The sequence below is a fragment of the Pempheris klunzingeri genome, chromosome 6 (genome assembly GCF_042242105.1).
Source record: "Pempheris klunzingeri isolate RE-2024b chromosome 6, fPemKlu1.hap1, whole genome shotgun sequence".
Taxonomy (NCBI): domain Eukaryota; kingdom Metazoa; phylum Chordata; class Actinopteri; order Acropomatiformes; family Pempheridae; genus Pempheris; species Pempheris klunzingeri.
In genome coordinates this window covers 27,255,531-27,274,367 of record NC_092017.1, presented here as the reverse complement: position 1 = coordinate 27,274,367, position 18,837 = coordinate 27,255,531, and the positions used below count along the sequence as shown (strand labels likewise).

Genomic DNA, 18,837 nt, shown 5'->3' with positions numbered 1-18,837 from the left:
GGATGCTTAAAATAACCAATGATCTCCTCCTTGCTGCTGATTCTGGTCTGTTATCCATCCTCATCTTACTTGATCTGATACTTGATCCTTTGACACCATCTCCCACACCATCCTCCTGGACAGACTTCACACTATTGGCATCACACAGACACCCCTCACCTGGTTTAAATCCTATCTCTCCGGCCGCACTCAGTTCATCCACCTCAAATCCTTCACTTCCCAGTCCCAGTCACCACAGGTGTGCCCCAGGGCTCAGTCCTGGGGCCCCTGCTCTTCATCATCTACATCCTCCCTCTTGGCCACATCCCCCGTAAACATAAGATTCAGTTCCACTGCTACGCGGATGACACCCAGCTCTACATCTCCACTAAACCCGACTCCATCATCCCACCTTCCTCCCTCACCAACTGCCTCCTTGAAATAAAGCTCTGGTTCACACTAAACTTTCTCAAATTAAACAGTGATAAAACAGCCTAGTCACTTCCCGTCTTGATTACTGTAACTCCCTTCTGTTCGGTCTCCCCCAAAAAACCCTCCATTAGCTTCAACTGGTCCAGAACTCAGAAGCTCGTATCATCTCTAGGACACCTTCCACTCATCACATCACACCCGTCCTGCAACAGCTTCACTGGCTCCCCATCACCTATCACATTCAATATAAAGTCCTACTTCACACATTCAAAGCCCTCCACAGCCTCGCCCCTCCATACCTCTCTGACCTCATCCACGTTTCTGCACCTACCCGCACCCTCCAATCCTCTTCCTCTGTCCATCTCTCTGTTCCCTCTGCTCGCCTCGTCACCGTGGGGGGCCGAGCGTTCAGCCGCTCGGCTCCCCAGTTATGGAACTCACTCCCCCCCGACCTCCGTAACACCGACTCCTTACTGCTCTTCAAATCCAGACTCAAAACCCATCTTTTCACACTTTCCTACTCCCTCTGATTCATTTTGCACTGCTACTGTATTTTATTGCTTGTTTTTATACCTGTTTTACACCTGTTTTATCTATTATATTGTATGTTTTATGTGTATTCTGTACCTTGTGAGCTTTGAAAGGCGCCCTAAAAATAAAATGTATTATTATTATTATTATTATTATCGCTCTATCCCCCGTGCAGCCTTAGGACTCTCCAACCACTGTCTGATTCATCTCATCCCGACCTACAGGCAGCAATTAAAAACTTCTAAACCTGTGGTAAGGACCATGAGGAAGTGGACAGAGGAGTCAAAGCTGAAGTTACAGGCCTGCTTTGACTGCTCTGATTGGGGCGTCTTTGAAGCTGCAGCAACTGACCTGAACGAAGTTACAGACACTGTGACGTCCTACATCAGCTTTTGTGAGGACGTGTGTGTGTGTGCAGACCAAGACCATCTGCACATACAACAACAATAACCCTTGGTTCACACCTAACCTCAGGAAGCTGCGTCAGACCAAGGAGGAGGCCTACATCACCAGCTACAGGAGACCATCCCCCCACCCTGAAGGAAACCTCAGACTGGCTGACGACCTCAACAGCTTCTACTGTAGGTTTGAGAAGCTGTTCAACCTTCCAACCACACAGCTGGACTCCCTGGAAGCCTGGGAAGACGCTAAGACAATTGTAGGATCAGACAGCGTAACCCCCGGCCGAATCTGCTGTCTCTGTCCTCGTCTTCTCCCGAGCCAATTCTGCGGTCACTTTTTCTACCCATTTGACCACCGAGCTCAACATCTGGTTTCCATCAATATCAAGCTCTGTTCTTTGTTCAGTTCCCAGATCTACGCAGTTCAGTCTGTCTTCAGATAGTCATTCACAGAGCAGAAACATAGAAACAATGAACACAACCATCATCATACTCCCTATATGCACATACCAGACACTACATATCAGACACCACAATAGTTCCACCCCCCCCCCATCCCGCACATTAACAACTTTTGCACTACCTTCTTGCACTGAAATTCTGCACTACACCTCCCTCCACTGTATATACTGTTGTCAAAAAGTTCTATATTGTTTATATTGTCCTGTTCTTTCCTTCACTGTACATAGAGAGTCAAGTTTCACCAAGTCAGATTCCTTGTTTGCCTGTTCAAACTTAGTCAATAAAGTTGATTTGATGTTTGATGTAAGTCACCAGTCCTCTTTCCTCTGTGGTTGCTTTTGAGTCCTCTCTGGTTCAGTGCCTACACCTGACAACACTAAAGGGTTCGCAAACCTCAAGGTTCCTGTCACTACATCTGTGGACACAGGAGACGTTTTGAGCTTGAAAACTTCAGAACTCAACATTTCAAATGTTGTTAATGAACCAAATGAAACGTTGTGTGGAGCTGAATGAGAGTCTGGCTCTCCAACTGATGCTTTAGTTTTCCCTTTAATGCAACCTTGTACTAAACACACCGTAAGAGCTGATGGAAAGAAATAAAAGGAACAAATTCAATCTTTTCCTGACCGATGCAAACTTTCAAATCGATGCCAGCAAGAGGGCTCGTATAACGACGTCCCGTTCATTCACAATACATATTATTCCATCTAATGAGTTACAGAACTAAACTAAAATAAATATAAAATATAAAATAAAAGACAGACAAACCTTGTTCTCTCGTCAGCCAGGTGCTGAACAATACTTAACAACGCTACAACTTTGGTTATGAACGTTTCCCGTCTTTTTTTAACTTATGGCCTTCAAAATAAAAGCACCCGTTCGTGAAGGTAAAATGAATTTAACATAAAAGGAACATTGTTTGGGTATAAATATAAATATGTATATATATATATATATATATATATATATATATACATATGATATATGATCCTCTGAGCTGCCTTCACCACTCTGAACAGGGCCGAAACCACACGGTGATACAGTTTGTGAGGATGCTCTGGATGGTGCTGCAGTAGAAGTTGAGCATCAGTTCTTTGGGGAGTTTGGCTTCTCAGCTTTCTGAGGAAGAAGAGTCTTTGCTGAGCCTTCTTCACCAGGTTTGAGGTGTTGGTAGTCCAAGACATCTGAGTGGAGACACTGACTCCAAGAAATCTGAGAGTCTCCACACTTTCCACAGCTTGTCCATGGATGTGGAGGGGGGGGGGGGGGGTCTCTCCCCTTAGACCTCCTGAAGTCAATGACATTGTGTCATGCTAAACTAGCTCGCTCTCTTCTGGGATGTTGGCTGCAGCTAATGGTTTACCAACTGTGGCTTTCAGAACAGAAGAGATCCTCGTACAAGCCATTTTGATTGTCCAATATTTGGAATAAATGTTTGACTGAGAAATAGCTGATCTCTGAACTCCTCTTCTGCAAATAAACGAACATGCCGACAAGAGGCCTGAAAAAGGCAGATGTGAAACTCTATGGACTCATACATCCACAACCTTCAACTGAGTGACCAGCGAGTCCAACAACAGATAAACCAGGAACCATTTTATTCCCATATATCAGTAAAACTTAATTAATACTAAATAAACCACAGATTACGTAGTTCCTCTAATTAAGCATTTGCACATAAACAGAAGCACTCAAACAGACGCTGATGGATTCATGTAGAGGAAGTGATCAGCTGTGAATTGTGGTGTGGTGATTGATCTGCAGTTTGTGGTGCTGTTGAATTGTAATGCATTCTCATTTAATGAAAGTAGGCAAATACCAGAAACACAACTCTGTTTCTACATCTTCCAAAGGGATTTCACTGATACAAATTATGACAATGCACATCTGTTGACTCAGTTTGTTTCAGCCGGGTACTTAATAAACTGCATTTGCTTCATATTTGCTCATGAAAGACTGTTTTTTCTTTGATCTCGGCTCTAAGAGACAATAAGGGCAACGAGACCAAGCAGCAAAGAACCAGCGCCCGCCTCGACAGTCCAGGCTTTACTACAGAAGCTGCTTCCACAACATTTTGGTGCGCTGGTAAAGGTATAGCCGTCATCAAAAGCAGTTCGGACTCTCTTCTGAGACAGAAGTTCACACATGTTTGCAGATGCACAGCCAAGGAAGGGATGGATCTTGCCCTCAGCTGCCACTGTGGATGACAAGAAGACCGTTTTTTTTTTTTTAATCCTAGAAGGAACACTCAAGTTCCTGCAGTGACAGTCAGTATTCACCATGAAGACTCACCTGTTCCATTAATGCAGCGGTCCTGGATTCCCACACACTGTACTGTGGAGTTACAGGCACCACGTAGAGGATAGCTGCAGCTGATGCACTGCAGGCCATTTTTATGTGTCTGTATCTCAGTGTCTGAAACAGAGCAGGAGACACAAAGTTTACAGACGAACTGGGTTTTCAGCAGAATAGTGTAGGATATACAGGGTTCACAAAAAGTTAGGGATATTCGACTTTCAGGTGAAATTTATGGAAAATGTAAAAAGTGAATGCTACAGTGATATTATATCATGAAAGTAGGACATTTAAGTATCAGCATGCACTGGTGATTTTATTCATCTTAAACAATTTATTGAAAGAAAATCTAACAACAGTGGAGGGTAAACGTAAAATTGGGACGTGGCCAAAGGACGTCCACTCCTCTCCTTTCTGTGACTCTTCCAGTCTCTGTATCTCTGTTGCAACCTCCTGATGACACTCTGTGACCCTCTAAGCTCAGTGAACACCTCCGTCTGAGGACTTCCTGTTTGAAGCCTCCAGTGTTGAGGTGCTGCTGATCAACTGTTAGGTGTCGTCTTGGTCTCATGATGTCAGAATGTGAACAGCAGGATGAGGAGGACTGTTTAAATACCAGTTCTACCTGAACCAGGAAATGTATTGGTGGTGGTTCATCCTGAAATTTCACCTGAAAGCCGAATATCCCTAACTTTTTGTGAGTAGTGTATGTCATGTGGTGTGATGACAACGACTTTATTAGAGAGGGCAGAGCAGGCTTCATCTGCTCAGGATGCTCAGGACTTTTGGAGTGCAGTGGGGTTCCTCCAGACTTCTATGACTCTGTAGAGTGGAAGGTCGGTGATTCGATCCCTGGCTAGGAGTCAACATGTCGAAGTGTCCTCGGGACAGACACTGAACCCCAACTTGCTCCTGAAGCAGCTTCAGTGAGTGAATGAACTGAGATTCCTCCTGAATGAGGATGTGATGTAAAAGGGCTTTGAGTGGTCCAAATGTCTATACAAATACGGACCATTTACATGGAGTGGTCTGCAGGGGGAGCAGCATCACAGCTGTGGACAGGAAGAGACTGGAGGCCAGCTCTGTCCTGACCAGGTGGTGGGAGAGAGGAGGATGTCATCCATGAGACAGAACCACTCCCACAGCACTAGAGAGCTCCTCCAGCGACAGACTCCTCCACTTTCAGTGTGCGAAGGACCAATATCACAGCTTCTTCCTCCCGGCAGACTTGCACTGCTCCCAGTAGACCGACAATAACACCACTATGATGCACACCAGTGTGCAGTGTATTCATTCAGAACAAGGACATAGTAGTTTAATGCATTTCTGTAATGAAGTCTGTTGGCAGGATGTGATCTGTAAATCAGATGTCTGTTGCTTTAAGTGATCATAAAGTGATTTTCTGCCCCGGTCCAATTCTGGAAATCATTTCTCTGTGTCAGTGGGTTATAGCTAGAGTTTTAGTCATACTTATATATACAGTGTTTAATAAATTTATCAGACCACCTGTCATAAAAATGAGAAAACACAAATATCTTAGAAATCTGTCAAAAATTCACATATTTTAACCAAAAATCTTAATATCTAGTTTGACCTCCCTGATTGTTTTCATGGACTTTTCCACTGTCTCTTTTGTTATTGAGCTCCAAATAGTTCCCAGCTGTTCCCTCAGACTTGCTTTGGATTAAATTAGTGTGTGATCTATTTTTTAATCCAATAAATCCCAGATCTGTTCGATAGGATTCTAGTCTGGACTCTGACTTGTCCAGTCCATCAGTTCCTCTACTCCAGATTCCTTTTCCATCATTTCAAATCCATCATTGTGATTAAAGAGCTGCACATACTGGAGGTTAACCATCACAGGAACTAAAGAAATAATCTGGTGATCAGCAATACTGTTAATTTAGGGCAGCGGAGGCAAACACCTTCCACTAGGTGGTGGTCTAATACATTTGTTAAGCTCTGTATATAGTTATAGTTATAGTTATAGTTAGAGGAAGTGTTCACAGAGTGGTGAGAATATGCAGCAGGATGTGGCCAGACCTGTTGCTTTCAGCTGAAGACCACAATGACAGTGTTTAGTATTTTACTGAATGTGTCTGCTCAAACTCGTGTAGGTGCAGCTGAACTCAGAGGAGCCAGAGCAGCTCAGAGGTGACCAACAACAGAAGCTGCATCGCATGTACAAACATCACTAACGGCCTGCTGAATATTTGTTTTTATCCATAAATTACACAAAATGCTTTCAAATACTTACGAAATAATTTTTGCTTGCTGTGGTTGCAGCGGTAAGTGTCGCAGCAATGAACAGAAGAAGCCACCGTGCCCAAACCCTGGTTGTATGAAATGATCTGATTGCAGAGGGAGAACGGCACACAGGACCTGCGGTAGACGACCCAAGCCCTAAACAGACCTGTGAAACCCGAGCACAGTTTCATTAATGTTAAAAGACACAAGCGTGGTAAAGCAGAGATCTCATCTAGCTTTCGAACTGATGGAAATGACTTGAGGATTGATATTTCTTTACTTTGTCTTGTAGTTGATGCACAGTAATCCCCATATGAGTCACAAGTCTGCGTGGCAGCACTGGTGCAGTAGCTGGCTGTTTTCAGACACTGAAGAGCTCCTGCTGCAAAATATATGAAAGACAATAATCTGAAATCCCTCTGCTGTCAGTAAATCATCGAATGAGACAGTTATTTAGAGTTACCTGTGCTGGAGAGCATCCAGATGAGAGTGAGAGACGGGATCAGCTTCATCGTGAGGAGCAAATGTCCAGATTTCTGGTTGCACTGCGGCGCTGCAGCTTCTACAGCGAACCTCGGTTTAAAAACACACTTCTTCTTTATCATACTTTGAACTGATCGGTTGGAATAAGTCACGTTTTTGTGGTGACAAATGTACTTTCTAAAAACAAGGCTGCCAGATCACATTTCTGAAGATAGTTCTAGAGGACTAAACTAGATTTAATGGATCCTTATGAACGTCTAAACCATGATTTGTGTTTGAGGCTGTATTAGTTGGCTGAAGCTGACAATCAATTCCTCTTCTTCTTTAAAGATACTTTATAAAGATTATAGACAAGGAGAATTAACATACATCGGAGAAAAGAAAGGAAATACATAAAGGAGGCAGATTTGATAATGTCATAAAATACAAATGCACAGAATTGTGATGCGATCACGTGCTCAGGTGAGCATCTCTTTTGTCTCACCTCAGTTGAAATAGCGACTTGGTGAAGAACCACTGCACACCTCGTCTTCCATATGTTTATTACAACGGTGCACATTTTCATCCACTTAAAAAAACTTGATGCAACTTGTGCGAGACCACGTACGTCACTGCATTGCAGTTCACGTTGATCTCGAAACCAACACCTCCACACGCCCTTGAGCCTCTGACACCAATACTCTGACTTCAATTCTTTATTCTTCACCACAGATGTCAATATTCGATGAATTTGTCCAACACGTCATGCCACATACTTACCAGAGCCCTCCCACTTATCATCAGTGACCACTGCTGCCACACGTTTTCCTTCTGTTTCTATAACTATTATCCACTAAAGTGTTTAAAGACACACAGAAAAGTTGTATTAATGCATTTGTAGAGATATTTTACTCACCCAGTCAAAATTAAACACATCCGGTTCTTCAATAAACACGTTAACATGTGCACACATTTGTTGTGAAGTGTCTCCCAGCTCATTCAGCTCCTGATCTAACCTGAAAGCTGGCAGGTTTTCTACACTAAAGCTTTGGCTGTCGCTCAAAAAGATAAACGCCAGCGTATCAGATCACACTCTCAGTTTTTCCACCCGCTTCAGACATTATCAGACCATTAACTGGCCCGTTATCAGCTATTATCACCACAACTGGTTGAAACAATTGAAATTTCTGTTTGCACGTTGTAGAGGTCCAGTGATGAGAGACAGTGAAACTTGTGTTTAATGTTGACGCTTGGTTTCACAAAATGAACCGCAGTCGCCTGAGTGACCCACCCCAACATGGTAAATAGAAGGTGGGACATTCACTGAGTACAATACATCAGCTGACTTCCTCCTTTTTGTGCTCCTGTTGTAATCACTATGGACACTAGGTGACAATAGTCACTAACTCAACCAGGAGGTAGCGTAGGTTTCACCTGGTTAAATGAAAAAGCAGATAAACCAAGAACCACTAGATTCTTATATATCAGAAAAACTTTATTAGTACAGTTTGAATATCAAAGAACAGCTTTTACAGAATAAACAAGAGATTACAGCAAAAAGGTGGGAGAGAAGGGAGAGAGAGAAAGATTGTGATTTGAATGCACTAAAAGAGATGAAAACACATGAACAGGTCGGGCAATAACTAAAGCGCTCAAATGTTTTAATGTAGCTCGGATAGTTCAGAGGGAGACTAGACTGCTATACTTGTTTATTCTAATGCAGACACTATTTCTACCAGCCTGCAATAAGTCCTCCCCTCACGAAGGTTGTAATTCTCAGGGTCTGTTGAAGCTGTTTTCAGGAAGTGTTGAGAAATCTGTAAGATGACTTTGGAGGCTGTAGTTTGAGCTGCTGTTGAATTACACTGCATCATACTGACAGCTGTTTCTATTATTCTGTCTACTTCTTTATATCGATGAAGGAAGACAAAAAACAGGAAACACCTCTCTGTTCTCACATCCTCCAGAGTGACTCAGTGGTCCAAATGTTGATACAAGTAGCCAGGTGCACCTAATAAACTGGCAACTGAGTGTATATTTCCTTCATTACATGGGGGAGCTACTTTTGCTAAACCACACAAATTAAGTGAATTCAGTAGTTCTGCTCTGGTCTCGCCTCTAATACACAATACGGGCAATGAGACCAAGCAGCAAAGGGCCGACACTCAGCTTGGCGGTCCAGGCTGAGTTGCACATCGGTGCACTGGTGAAGTTCAGATAATGAGCCAAAGCAGATCGTACCCTTAGCTCAGAAAAAGCTTGACACATACTTGCAGACGCACAGCCGAGGAACCGATAGGTGAATTCCTGAATTTCCGCTGTGAATGACAACATCACTGTTTTACAAGACGACAGTAAAAATCCTACAAGGAACACCTGAAGGCAGCAGTGACACATTTTGTGAGACGGTCTTTGATCAGTGCACAACATGAGAACTCACCGGTTCCATTAATGCAGCGGTCCTGGTCTCCCATACAGTCTACTGTGACATTACAGCTGGCATCATTTCGGGGACTACTGCAGCTGGCACACTGCAGGCCGTTTTTTTGTAACTTCGCCTCTGGGTCTGAAACACAACCGGAGATCTTTATGAAACGCAAAGTTTACTGAGGAACTGAATACTCTTTTGAAAAGAAGGCGTGTGTGTGGGGGTTGGCAGCAGTATTAGAGCACGGTCGAAGCTGGTTTTGTTAGTTTAGTTGAGTGATTCTAAAATGTATGTAATGTGAGTAGATTGGACTGAACTAGAGCATCTGTTAAGAGCTAGTTTTACACCAGGTGGTGGTATTGGGATGTGAGCTGCAAATCTGGGTCCCTGGATCTTGCCTTTAGTGATCATAAGGTGAGTTTCTGCATTGGTAAAGTAACTTGATCCCAGATAAATCCCTCCCTCTGTGTCTTTATAGTTCATAGAAGAGAAAATGAAGGTTACAGAACAGTGAGGACAGTGAGCAGGCTCAACTAAAGATGAGCAGCTCAGGGTCGAGCTAAAGCTGCATCGCATGTACAAACATCATCAATTGGCTGCTGAACATTTGGTGGTTTTGTAGAAAATCAAATTTAAAAGAATACTTACTAGATACATTTTGACTGTTGCAGTAATCTGTGTTGCAGCAATGAACAGATGAAATCGCTACATTAGGACCCAGGCGGAATGAAAACTTCTGTTTAGGATTGGTGCAGAGAGACGACGGCACACAGGACCTGACGATGGACGATGAATTCTGTCCGTTCAAATCATACGAGAGACCTAAAGACAATTTAAAAAACACACACAGGATAAAGCGTAATCTTCATCTAAAACTAAGTAAACAGATTGATGGCAGCACTTTTTACCTGGAATGAACGCACACATGTCACCATCAGAGTCACAGGTCTGGTTGACTCTAAGATTCCCTAGGTCTGTGTATAGACACCGAAGAGCATCAGCTGCAACGAGGAAAAAACAAAAACATACAAGAAATAAATCTTAAATCAAATTTAAGTACAAGTCTTCAGGCAAAAAGTGAAGCTCATGTTACAGAAGTTATGCGAAGAGAAGTTCTGCAGCTTTGAGTCATTTGGTGCCGGGAAGTGTCTGATTTATTACGCTGCCACCACACTTCATATTTCTTAACTGATTTTTCCCTCAAATGACTTCATTTCCCTTTAAAGTTATATTCTCAAAGATTTTCAATCAAATATTTGTCAAGTCACCACATGAGTTGAGACACAGGATCCGCCAAAGAGGACGGAACAAAGATCTTCCAGACTGCCACTTTAGATTAGATTGTAGTTCACATTAAATGTCTAATACCTGCATAAACCCTGATGTAAAAGGAGCAGCGTTACCTGTGCTGGAGAGCATCCAGATGAGCGTGAGAGACAGGATCAGCTTCATCATGAGGAGCAAACGTTCAGGTTACTGGTTCCACTGTGGCGCTGCACCTTATACACTGAACCTTGGTCCGTACAATCGTGATGAAAACAGGAACTGTATGCTTTTGAACAGTATGCACAGGAAGATCGAGCTGCATAACCCTAACTGTCAAAGTGAAATGTGAGGAAGCGACTGCACAGGATAAAAAAATTGGATCACGAAAGTTCAGCCGTTTGCTCATAACTTGCATTATCAACTGACAAAGACTTCTTCAGGTGTCTCTCATTATGTTGGAGTGAAATCATGGTACTTAAAAGTAATTTCTGAGAGACAGGGTTGCCAAAAGATTTCAAAAGATATTAATTGAAGCCAAAACTAGGGTTAAAATGGTTCCTCTGTGATCCCCTAAACCATGATTTATAATCAAGGTAAAGGTAAACTTATCCGTGGAGGGTCACAGGAGGCTGGAGCCGAGCTGAAGACAGGCATCACCAGACAACCACTGGGCTGATTACTTCGACTTTGACTTTTTCTTTAGTGATCCCCCATCCATCTAATCTGTATATTATATTTATCCAACCTGTATATCATGTCTATATTCATTAATTCATCCATATAACCACATATTATGTCCACTAGCACACATGTTCACAGCACTAATCTGTATATAGCATCCGTAAACATCCTTACTCTGTATATTCTGTACATACTGTACAGGTGTAATGACAATAAAGTTGAATCTAATCTAATCTAATCTAATCATAGGGGGGAATTTACATGTTACAGCAGTGACAGAGGCAGGGACAAGATGAGCTGTAATAGAAAAAAGAAATAAAGAAAACAACAGTAGATAGATATATATTGTAATGATAATAAATAAATATTTACACCATGAACATAAATGCACAGTGTGGAGAGGTATATGAAATTAGATGTAGTGACTATGGACTGTTTCTCAGTGTATTAACATCAGCCGGTGATGCTGCTGTTCCATGATACATAACCAGCTCAAATGTTTTTCCCAAGAGTAGCTGTAGCATTTTGCCGCTGAATTTGTCTTTGAAAAGCACATCACACAAATTGTGAGAGTCCTCTGAGTAGATAAAATTCATCAAACTGCTTTAAAAAGTTACGTAAAACATTTTAGCAACAAGAAATACTGAAAGGGATTTTATTTTAGTCTGAGCAGGAGGGTTTTCAGGCTGAGGATGGTCTCTGCCGTCCTGATGTCAGCGGGGAGCCATTGTGGAGCCAAGACTGCAAACAGTGCACATTGTGTTGAGCAGTAGTCCCCCCTTTGTAGTGAGGGAGTGGTGAGCCGATTGGCAGGAGTGTAGTGGACGGGCTGGGGTGTCTGCTTTTGAATGTGATTACTGAACACCTTATATAGTGAACCTGTGCTTAAAGAGAGGAATGGATACTGTGCACACGTGAGAGAGAACAAGAACTTTATTCACTGCTTTGACTTTTAAAGCAGGAACAACTAATAGGCATGTATTTCTCTAATCATTTGCATTAAACCTACAAAAAGGTTACAAAAACCACAAAATCACAATTAATCATGCACTAATCACGTATGCTGTCGTGCTTAGAAATGTCATCGATTGATTTTCAGTGATGTTACTGTGTTTATTTTCAGGGTTTTAAAACAGTTGGTTTGGCAACAGAGTAAAAAAAACAACGGTTAGAGGAAGTGTTGCTGAAATAGATGGTTCCCATCTGCAAGTGACTTTACCTCCGTATTGTTCTAACACATTACACACCAAACTAACACAGCACATAAGCAGGTGATAAGAGTTTCGTTTTGCACATTTCTGTGAGATCAGGTTGTGAAAAAAGGGAACACGTCTAATTAGTGACTTCTGTGAAATGTCAAAGGGTACATTTGTCACCATAAAAGATGCATGTAGCTTCTGCCAAGTGACAAAGAAAAGCAATATCTGCGTGCTGCTGAATTGTAAACTGGGCTTGTTTGTTGCAATTCTGTGACGTGCAGCAGTGGATGTGATCTCCACTAATCACTGCAGTGAGGTGATACTTTTCCCCTTCTTGTCCTAGAAATTACGTTTGTAAAAAAAGTGGCGGTTATCTTATATTCAAGGCCCCGGCGATTATCTCTCCACAACATGAGAGTGATGCAGCAACACCAGCTCCGACAGGAAGTGTTGCACTATGTATTGTTTGGTTTATAGCGTGTGAGTTAGAGAGTTAGTTGTTTCTCCATGCCTTCTGTAATCTTAAATGGTTTGCACAATAGATCACATGGAGAATATCATTGCTGTAACTGGCTAAGTTTGTAAAAGCATGACTGAACTATGACTAGACCACCAACAGCTGAGGACTCTGCATCATCTTGGACCATTTTTAGCAATTTAGTTCATTTATTCATTTCAGTTATAAACAAATGTATATTTGAAATTAAATGTAGTTTCTCCAGCATGGTCCTCCATTAAGATGTAGACAGTTCTAGTAATCTGAACTTCTTTTTATACTGTTAGTGGAGTATTGCCATAAGGTGGTACAGGTAAGGTAGCTGGACAATATAGAGAAGCGGTAATAAGTGACAATAGAACGGAAAAGACATAGATATGACTTAAAAGGATTAAAACAAAGTAAAAGATGATTCAATTAAGAACAAATAGAATAAACCAGAATTAACATTAGAATAAAAATTACAGTGCAGTGCAATGTATCAATATATAGTCCCAAATTGAATATTTTCACATTGTGTTACTGACACTTACAGTAACTGTAGGCTGAAAAGCAAAACAGCTGCTCTCTGTGGTTGAAATATTCAAGCCTATATTACCTCTTACCACACGCAGCATCACTGGTGGATGTGGTCGGAGGCGTGTAACCACACCCAACAATGATGTTATCAGGTCCCAGAGTGCACCTGTATGTCACTGCAGCAAAGTGAAACTGCTGGATGAGGTTAAAGTGGCTCTTTAAAGTAAAGGATATGACTACCTTCTGCTGAAATGAGCTAAATGATTAGTTCATAGAGCAGATACACAGTGATTGCTCACCCACAGTGATGATAGGATCCCTCACTTCACCACTCTGTGGCTGCACATCTGTTTCATAGCGGTCAGACAGTGTTGGTAACTTCACCATCCTGTTGTTGGACCAGTTTGTGTGATATCTTTAATGCCAACAACCACAGCTGCCCCGACAACTAAATCTAGCAGTGACGTCTGTCTGGACATGTATTATCTTTACTCTCTGTGAGAACTCAACAACAATGGAGGAAGCACCTCAGCAGAATGACTCAGAAAGGATGATTTGAAGCCTGGATTTAAGTTTACTGAGCTTGAAAATAACACATCCAGGGGAAAAAGGGGATGGAGTCGGGGTAACAGACTTACATTCATGTGCTGTGGGGAGTTTCTCTCTGTGTGTATCTGAACTTTGAATGTAGTAATACTAAAAATTTGAATAATATTACAGATTAAACGTGTTTTTGTGACTAAACTTTTGTGACTTCCTTCATATTTTATGGGGAAATTACTTCATCTGATGACTTTGTTGTTCTTACACATCTGGACAGGTACAAAGTGCCGGTGTAAAATTCAAATCAAGTTTCCATCCAGTGAATGCAACATGTGACAGCAGGCAGAAAAGGAGACATTTTACTGTATGATGGCAGTAAAGTGGCATGAAGTCCACACAAAAAGTGACTCTTATATAAGATACCAGTGATTAAAAAAAATGCTGCTTTGGAGGATTCTAAGTGTAAAAACCTCATCAATCTAAATATAAATAGATAAATAATAGACGACTATGCACATGACGGCCCATGGTCAAATAAATGTCATTTTCTTTTTTCTTCTTCCTCATGTCTGCCCCATCTGTTACGTATGTTTGTTTTTTAAACTTTAACGGTATTCTTAACTGTCATTTTAAATATTTAAATGTAAAACAGAGCTTTTGCTGTTTTGTCCTCTTACCTGTGTCTTTTTAAACTTCATCATGTCAAGGATCTTGACTCACCTGTGCATAAGAATTGTGCTATATAAATACATTTGCCTTGGCTTTCTACATCTAGTGCTTTCTCTAGTGACAGCTGTACACTATCATAATAGCTACAGTGGCTTCTGCCAATAACACATTTTTTCAGTGGGAAAGCACGTTGGCTTGTCTCAACAGGGAGCAGAAAGAGAAACAACACATACGGTGAGTCACAAAAATATTATTTCTGCTCTTAAAATGTCTTTTAAAACAGGACAGTGTCACATAAAGTCCACAGCAAGGCGTCACTCTCATCACAGTAAAGGTTTATTCCACAAATTCAAATGAATAAAAGAGCAAACACTTGATCCACATGACTAACAAATAGGGAAACAGACGGTCTTTGGCTTACAGCTTCAAACACAGCTGATATAAAAACTTGACATTGGATTAAAGACAAAGTGGTGTTTCATCAGTGCTTTCAGAGTGCGAGTCAAATTTGCTTTCGTTATGTGACTTGAACTGAACGATGTGACAAAAGGTCTGATTGTAAAAGCAAAATAAATGTGTTCAGTTCATCCCTTCGGCTCACGTTACCAATACAATGAGATGTTAGGCTGCGGGACGCTGTGCAGCGAAGGGTTAAAGCTCCTCTTTCTTCTTTAAGATGATCTGCCGCACCATTTCTGCTATCTTGGGTCGGATTTCTTTGACAGAAACTTTTGGTCCCCATGCGTCCACCGCTTTGCCGTTTACATCAATCAGATACTTCCAGAAATTCCAGTCGGGCTCTTTTCCAGAAGACTCTGCAGAGGACGAGAGAAGAAAGAGAAGTTAAGGCCGTCGTCGTCAACACGAGGGTGCAGAGTTCTGCTGTTTTCCATCCAAAAACACCTCCACGCTTTTTTCGATTCATTCTTTTAGTTTTAGGAACTGCAGTGATGATCCCCTCCTCCTCAGACGTGTATATCTTCACTTGGTAAGACCACATTTCCTGACTCATGACTGTTTTCATTCTCTATTTGCTGAACGGGGGTGAACTTCTTCATGTGTCTGTCTTCATGCTTCCCTTCTTTCCTACTCTCTTTATTTTATTGCCCCCATTTATATACTGTTCTACATTTTTGCCTTCATTCCTTATTCCTTATTTCTTTTCTAACCCCTTCCTTTGTTTCCTGTCTTTTCCTGTTTTATTCTCATAATTCTTTTTCAGTTTTTCCTTTCTTGTGTCTCCTTTCTCTGTCGAGTCTTTCTTCTCTTCTTTCCTTCCTGCTGTTTTTAGTTTCCATGTCCTTTATTCCCTTCTGTTTTTCTTTTGTGATACTTTGAACTCTTCTCTTGCTGCAGTTTTACAGGTTGTAACTGATGCGTTTTATATCGTGGGATTATTATTTCATGGTATTTAGGTTGTCTTTCAGGCTGAAACGCTTAATAAAGAAAACATTTTCACAAGTGCATCAACAACATTACATCTCACTCACCAACGAGGTACTTGTACACATTGTTGGCTCCAGTTCCAACGACGGCTATTTTGCTGAACAGAGGGAAGGAGACTCCGTAGACTCTGCGCACGAAGCTGTCGATCTCCTTGTCGCTGCCGGGCTCCTGTTGCCCAAACTGGTTGCAGGGGAAAGCCAGCACGTTGAAGTGATACGGCCCAAAGTCCCGCTGGAGCTGCTGCAGGTCTTTGTAGTGTTCCTCAGTGAAGCCACACTCACTGGCCACGTTCACCACCAGGGACACCTGATGCCACACAAACACCACGTGAAAACGCTGCAGTAACAGTCCTGACAGCATCGCCTGTTACATCTGTTAGTTTATGAGTTCATGTGAAAGGAAGAACAGAACATATTCTCTATTTTCATACCGGCACAAACTATTTCCTTCTGATTCCTGTCTTGAATTAAGAATAACTTAATACGAGGAGTGCCTTCCCTGAGTGACCAGTTTCTGGTTTCTGTGGTCAGAAGTGTTGCTTTGTTGCACATGCAACCATGAAAATCTACACAAAGACAGTATGTAAAAATTATAAAAGCATCCCAAATTACACCGTTTAAGAATTAATACAAAAACCTAGCCAGCGAAAACAAAACCAAGCGATGTCTCTTGCGACTAATAAACAAGCTTTAACTGTTTTACATAAAGGAAAGTATGATAAGATAACAGATTATTAGAGATTAAACTGTTGGTTCTCAGCCTTTATGGCTTGTAACCTCACACAAACCCTCTAAACTTCCCACATAGATTCATTTGAATAACTGCTGAAGGCCAAAAGAGTGAGTGTTATCCAATATATCACAGAATAAAGCAAAAGTCCAAAATATTAAAACTAATTGTGTATCAGAACTTTGTTTGCTCTTCATTCCTCCTTTAGAGGGCCCCACCCCCCAGGTTGGGAAACACTGGACCAAACTGTCTAACTGTATATGAAGTAGTTGAAACTAGCTCCACCTCCACCAGCTACAACAGCTACAACAGTAAAATGTTATTTATCTGCAGGAGTATTTTTACACAGATGAACTGGTACTTTTACTTAAGTTAAGGTTTTCAGATAAGATTTTTTTTAGCTGCTATTAAACGGAGCATATAAACTTTAAAATAATAATAAAAAGTAAAAAAAAAAAAATGCAGATCACAAGTTCATAACGACCAAAAGTCTTGTTTTGTTTGACAAACAGTTTTAAATGAAACAATATTCAATTTACAGTCGTATAAAAGAGAAAAAAGCACCAAAACGGCACGTTTGCTTGAAAAATCACTTAAAAACTTAATCAGTTATCAATATTTTTGTTGATAATTTGTCTGCTGACTAATCATTTCAGCACCAGATCACATTTAGACAAACATTTTTTCAGTCTCTGAGGAGATCAATTCTACTGTTGTTCACAGTAACTCGGCACTAAACAGCTAAATGATGTTAGTGTGCAGATTGAGTCGTGTTACAGCTTCATGCTTCAGCGTGCAGTCTCTTGCATTCTTTCATTTACTTTTCCCTCAGTCAGACCACAGCTGGATGATCCCATCATCCAGTGCTGACATCTAGTGTCCCAACGAAGCAGACAGGAGACATCCTAAGTTTTAGTTTTCACACTGGTCCACTGGTCCAGACCTTCACTGAGACTGTATGACTGCCAGTCAAGGTGTTGTGTCTGTATTGGAATCCTGAACTTCTTAAATCTTTCCCCTGACAAATTCCTCCTCTATTATATTAAAGAAAACTATTTTACACAATAAAAAATGAAACTTAAACAAGAAAACTCAGTCTGGAAACTAACTAGAACATGTCCACTCTCATGTGCTGCTTCTCACTGACTGAAGAACAGCAATCATAAGACCTGCAAACACAATCCTGACTGTTCAGTCTCGTTTAATGAATAAAGTCTGCAGCGGATGGGCCTGCTGCAGGCGGACTGGTCTTCCGTACCTCGTTTGAATGAAAGCTCGGACGGAGCCTCTGCAGGCCTCTTGCCACGTAGGCTGCACGATGGGACGTCCCGCTGCAGCCACACTGAACTATGTTAGACACATCTACAGAACCAGCGTGTTAGGTGTGAGAAAGAAGCAGGAAAAACAAGGAGTCCCGTGCAAAACCCCACTCGTGCAGCCGGCCCACATGCAGAGAGAGACACAGCTGCAGTCAGCTGTTCGGACCCAGACTCACCGAACCCCGGTACTTTTCCAGGGACACTAACTTCCCCCTGCTGTTCACCACTTTAAAAGAGTAAAAGTCTTTGTGTTTGCCCTCCGTCAGGCTGCACAGAGTCAGCAGCACGGTGAGCGCTCCGGGAAGCATCTTCACGGTCAGACTGCCAACACTGCAGCGGGGAGACTCCTTCCACCTCCTGTTGATCTCCTCCTCCTCTTCCTCCTCCACCTCCTCCTCCTCAGTCCCGGCCAGTTAAGGTGAAGGACAGCACTTCCTGAACCTTACAAAATAAAAGCCTGGTTGAGGGATTTGCCCTGCAGATGACTGAGGGTGAAGTGTCAAAATACAAAATCTGTTTTTATTTATTTATTTATTTGGTTGTTTTGTTTGGTGAAAGGTGAAAAAACATGATGAGATTGTTCAGTAAATCAAAATTATGAGATAATATAGGTGCATTTAAATGTAGGCCTACTCTAATATGAAAAGTCAAAAATATGAGATAGTTAATAAAGAAATAATGAAAACTAAAATGTTGACTTATTATCTCATGTTGTAAAAACACCCCTCATGTT

General features: G+C 41.6%; 2 protein-coding genes across 3 annotated transcripts; both read right to left on the bottom strand.

The window, feature by feature from the left end:
- Positions 1-8,283: 8,283 nt before the first annotated feature.
- On the bottom strand, positions 8,284-10,749 carry LOC139203058 (phospholipase A2 inhibitor and Ly6/PLAUR domain-containing protein-like). 2 transcript variants are annotated; one of them, XM_070832694.1, is made up of 6 exons: positions 10,641-10,749; positions 10,146-10,238; positions 9,886-10,059; positions 9,250-9,375; positions 9,080-9,127; positions 8,284-8,335 (listed from the first exon to the last, which is right to left on the bottom strand). In XM_070832694.1, the coding sequence occupies exons 1-6, from the start codon at positions 10,690-10,692 to the stop codon at positions 8,325-8,327; spliced, it is 504 nt and encodes a 167-aa protein (XP_070688795.1). In that variant the 5' UTR covers positions 10,693-10,749; the 3' UTR covers positions 8,284-8,324. The 2 variants fall into 2 exon arrangements, with proteins under 2 accessions (XP_070688795.1, XP_070688794.1); XM_070832693.1 differs by having other exon boundaries at positions 8,284-9,127.
- A 4,199-nt stretch (positions 10,750-14,948) lies between these two features.
- Positions 14,949-18,434, bottom strand: gpx7 (glutathione peroxidase 7). Its single transcript, XM_070832583.1, has 3 exons — positions 18,281-18,434; positions 16,101-16,362; positions 14,949-15,425 (listed from the first exon to the last, which is right to left on the bottom strand). The coding sequence occupies exons 1-3, from the start codon at positions 18,410-18,412 to the stop codon at positions 15,262-15,264; spliced, it is 558 nt and encodes a 185-aa protein (XP_070688684.1). The 5' UTR covers positions 18,413-18,434; the 3' UTR covers positions 14,949-15,261.
- Positions 18,435-18,837: the final 403 nt, after the last annotated feature.

What these genes read in the sequence shown, in the direction of transcription:
- gpx7 (XM_070832583.1), bottom strand. Translation starts at nt 18,412, where the DNA reads ATGCTTCCCGGAGCGCTCACCGTGCTGCTGACTCTGTGCAGCCTGACG. An exon ending in TGGAAAAGTACCGGGGTTCG is followed by an intron (nt 16,363 to 18,280) that starts GTGAGTCTGGGT and finishes GTGTGGCATCAG; the next exon opens with GTGTCCCTGGTGGTGAACGT. An exon ending in TGTGTACAAGTACCTCGTTG is followed by an intron (nt 15,426 to 16,100) that starts GTGAGTGAGATG and finishes CGTCCTCTGCAG; the next exon opens with AGTCTTCTGGAAAAGAGCCC.
- LOC139203058 (XM_070832693.1), bottom strand. Translation starts at nt 10,692, where the DNA reads ATGATGAAGCTGATCCTGTCTCTCACGCTCATCTGGATGCTCTCCAGC. An exon ending in CATGTGTGCGTTCATTCCAG is followed by an intron (nt 10,060 to 10,145) that starts GTAAAAAGTGCT and finishes AATTGTCTTTAG; the next exon opens with GTCTCTCGTATGATTTGAAC. An exon ending in CAACAGTCAAAATGTATCTA is followed by an intron (nt 9,376 to 9,885) that starts GTAAGTATTCTT and finishes GTTGTGTTTCAG; the next exon opens with ACCCAGAGGCGAAGTTACAA.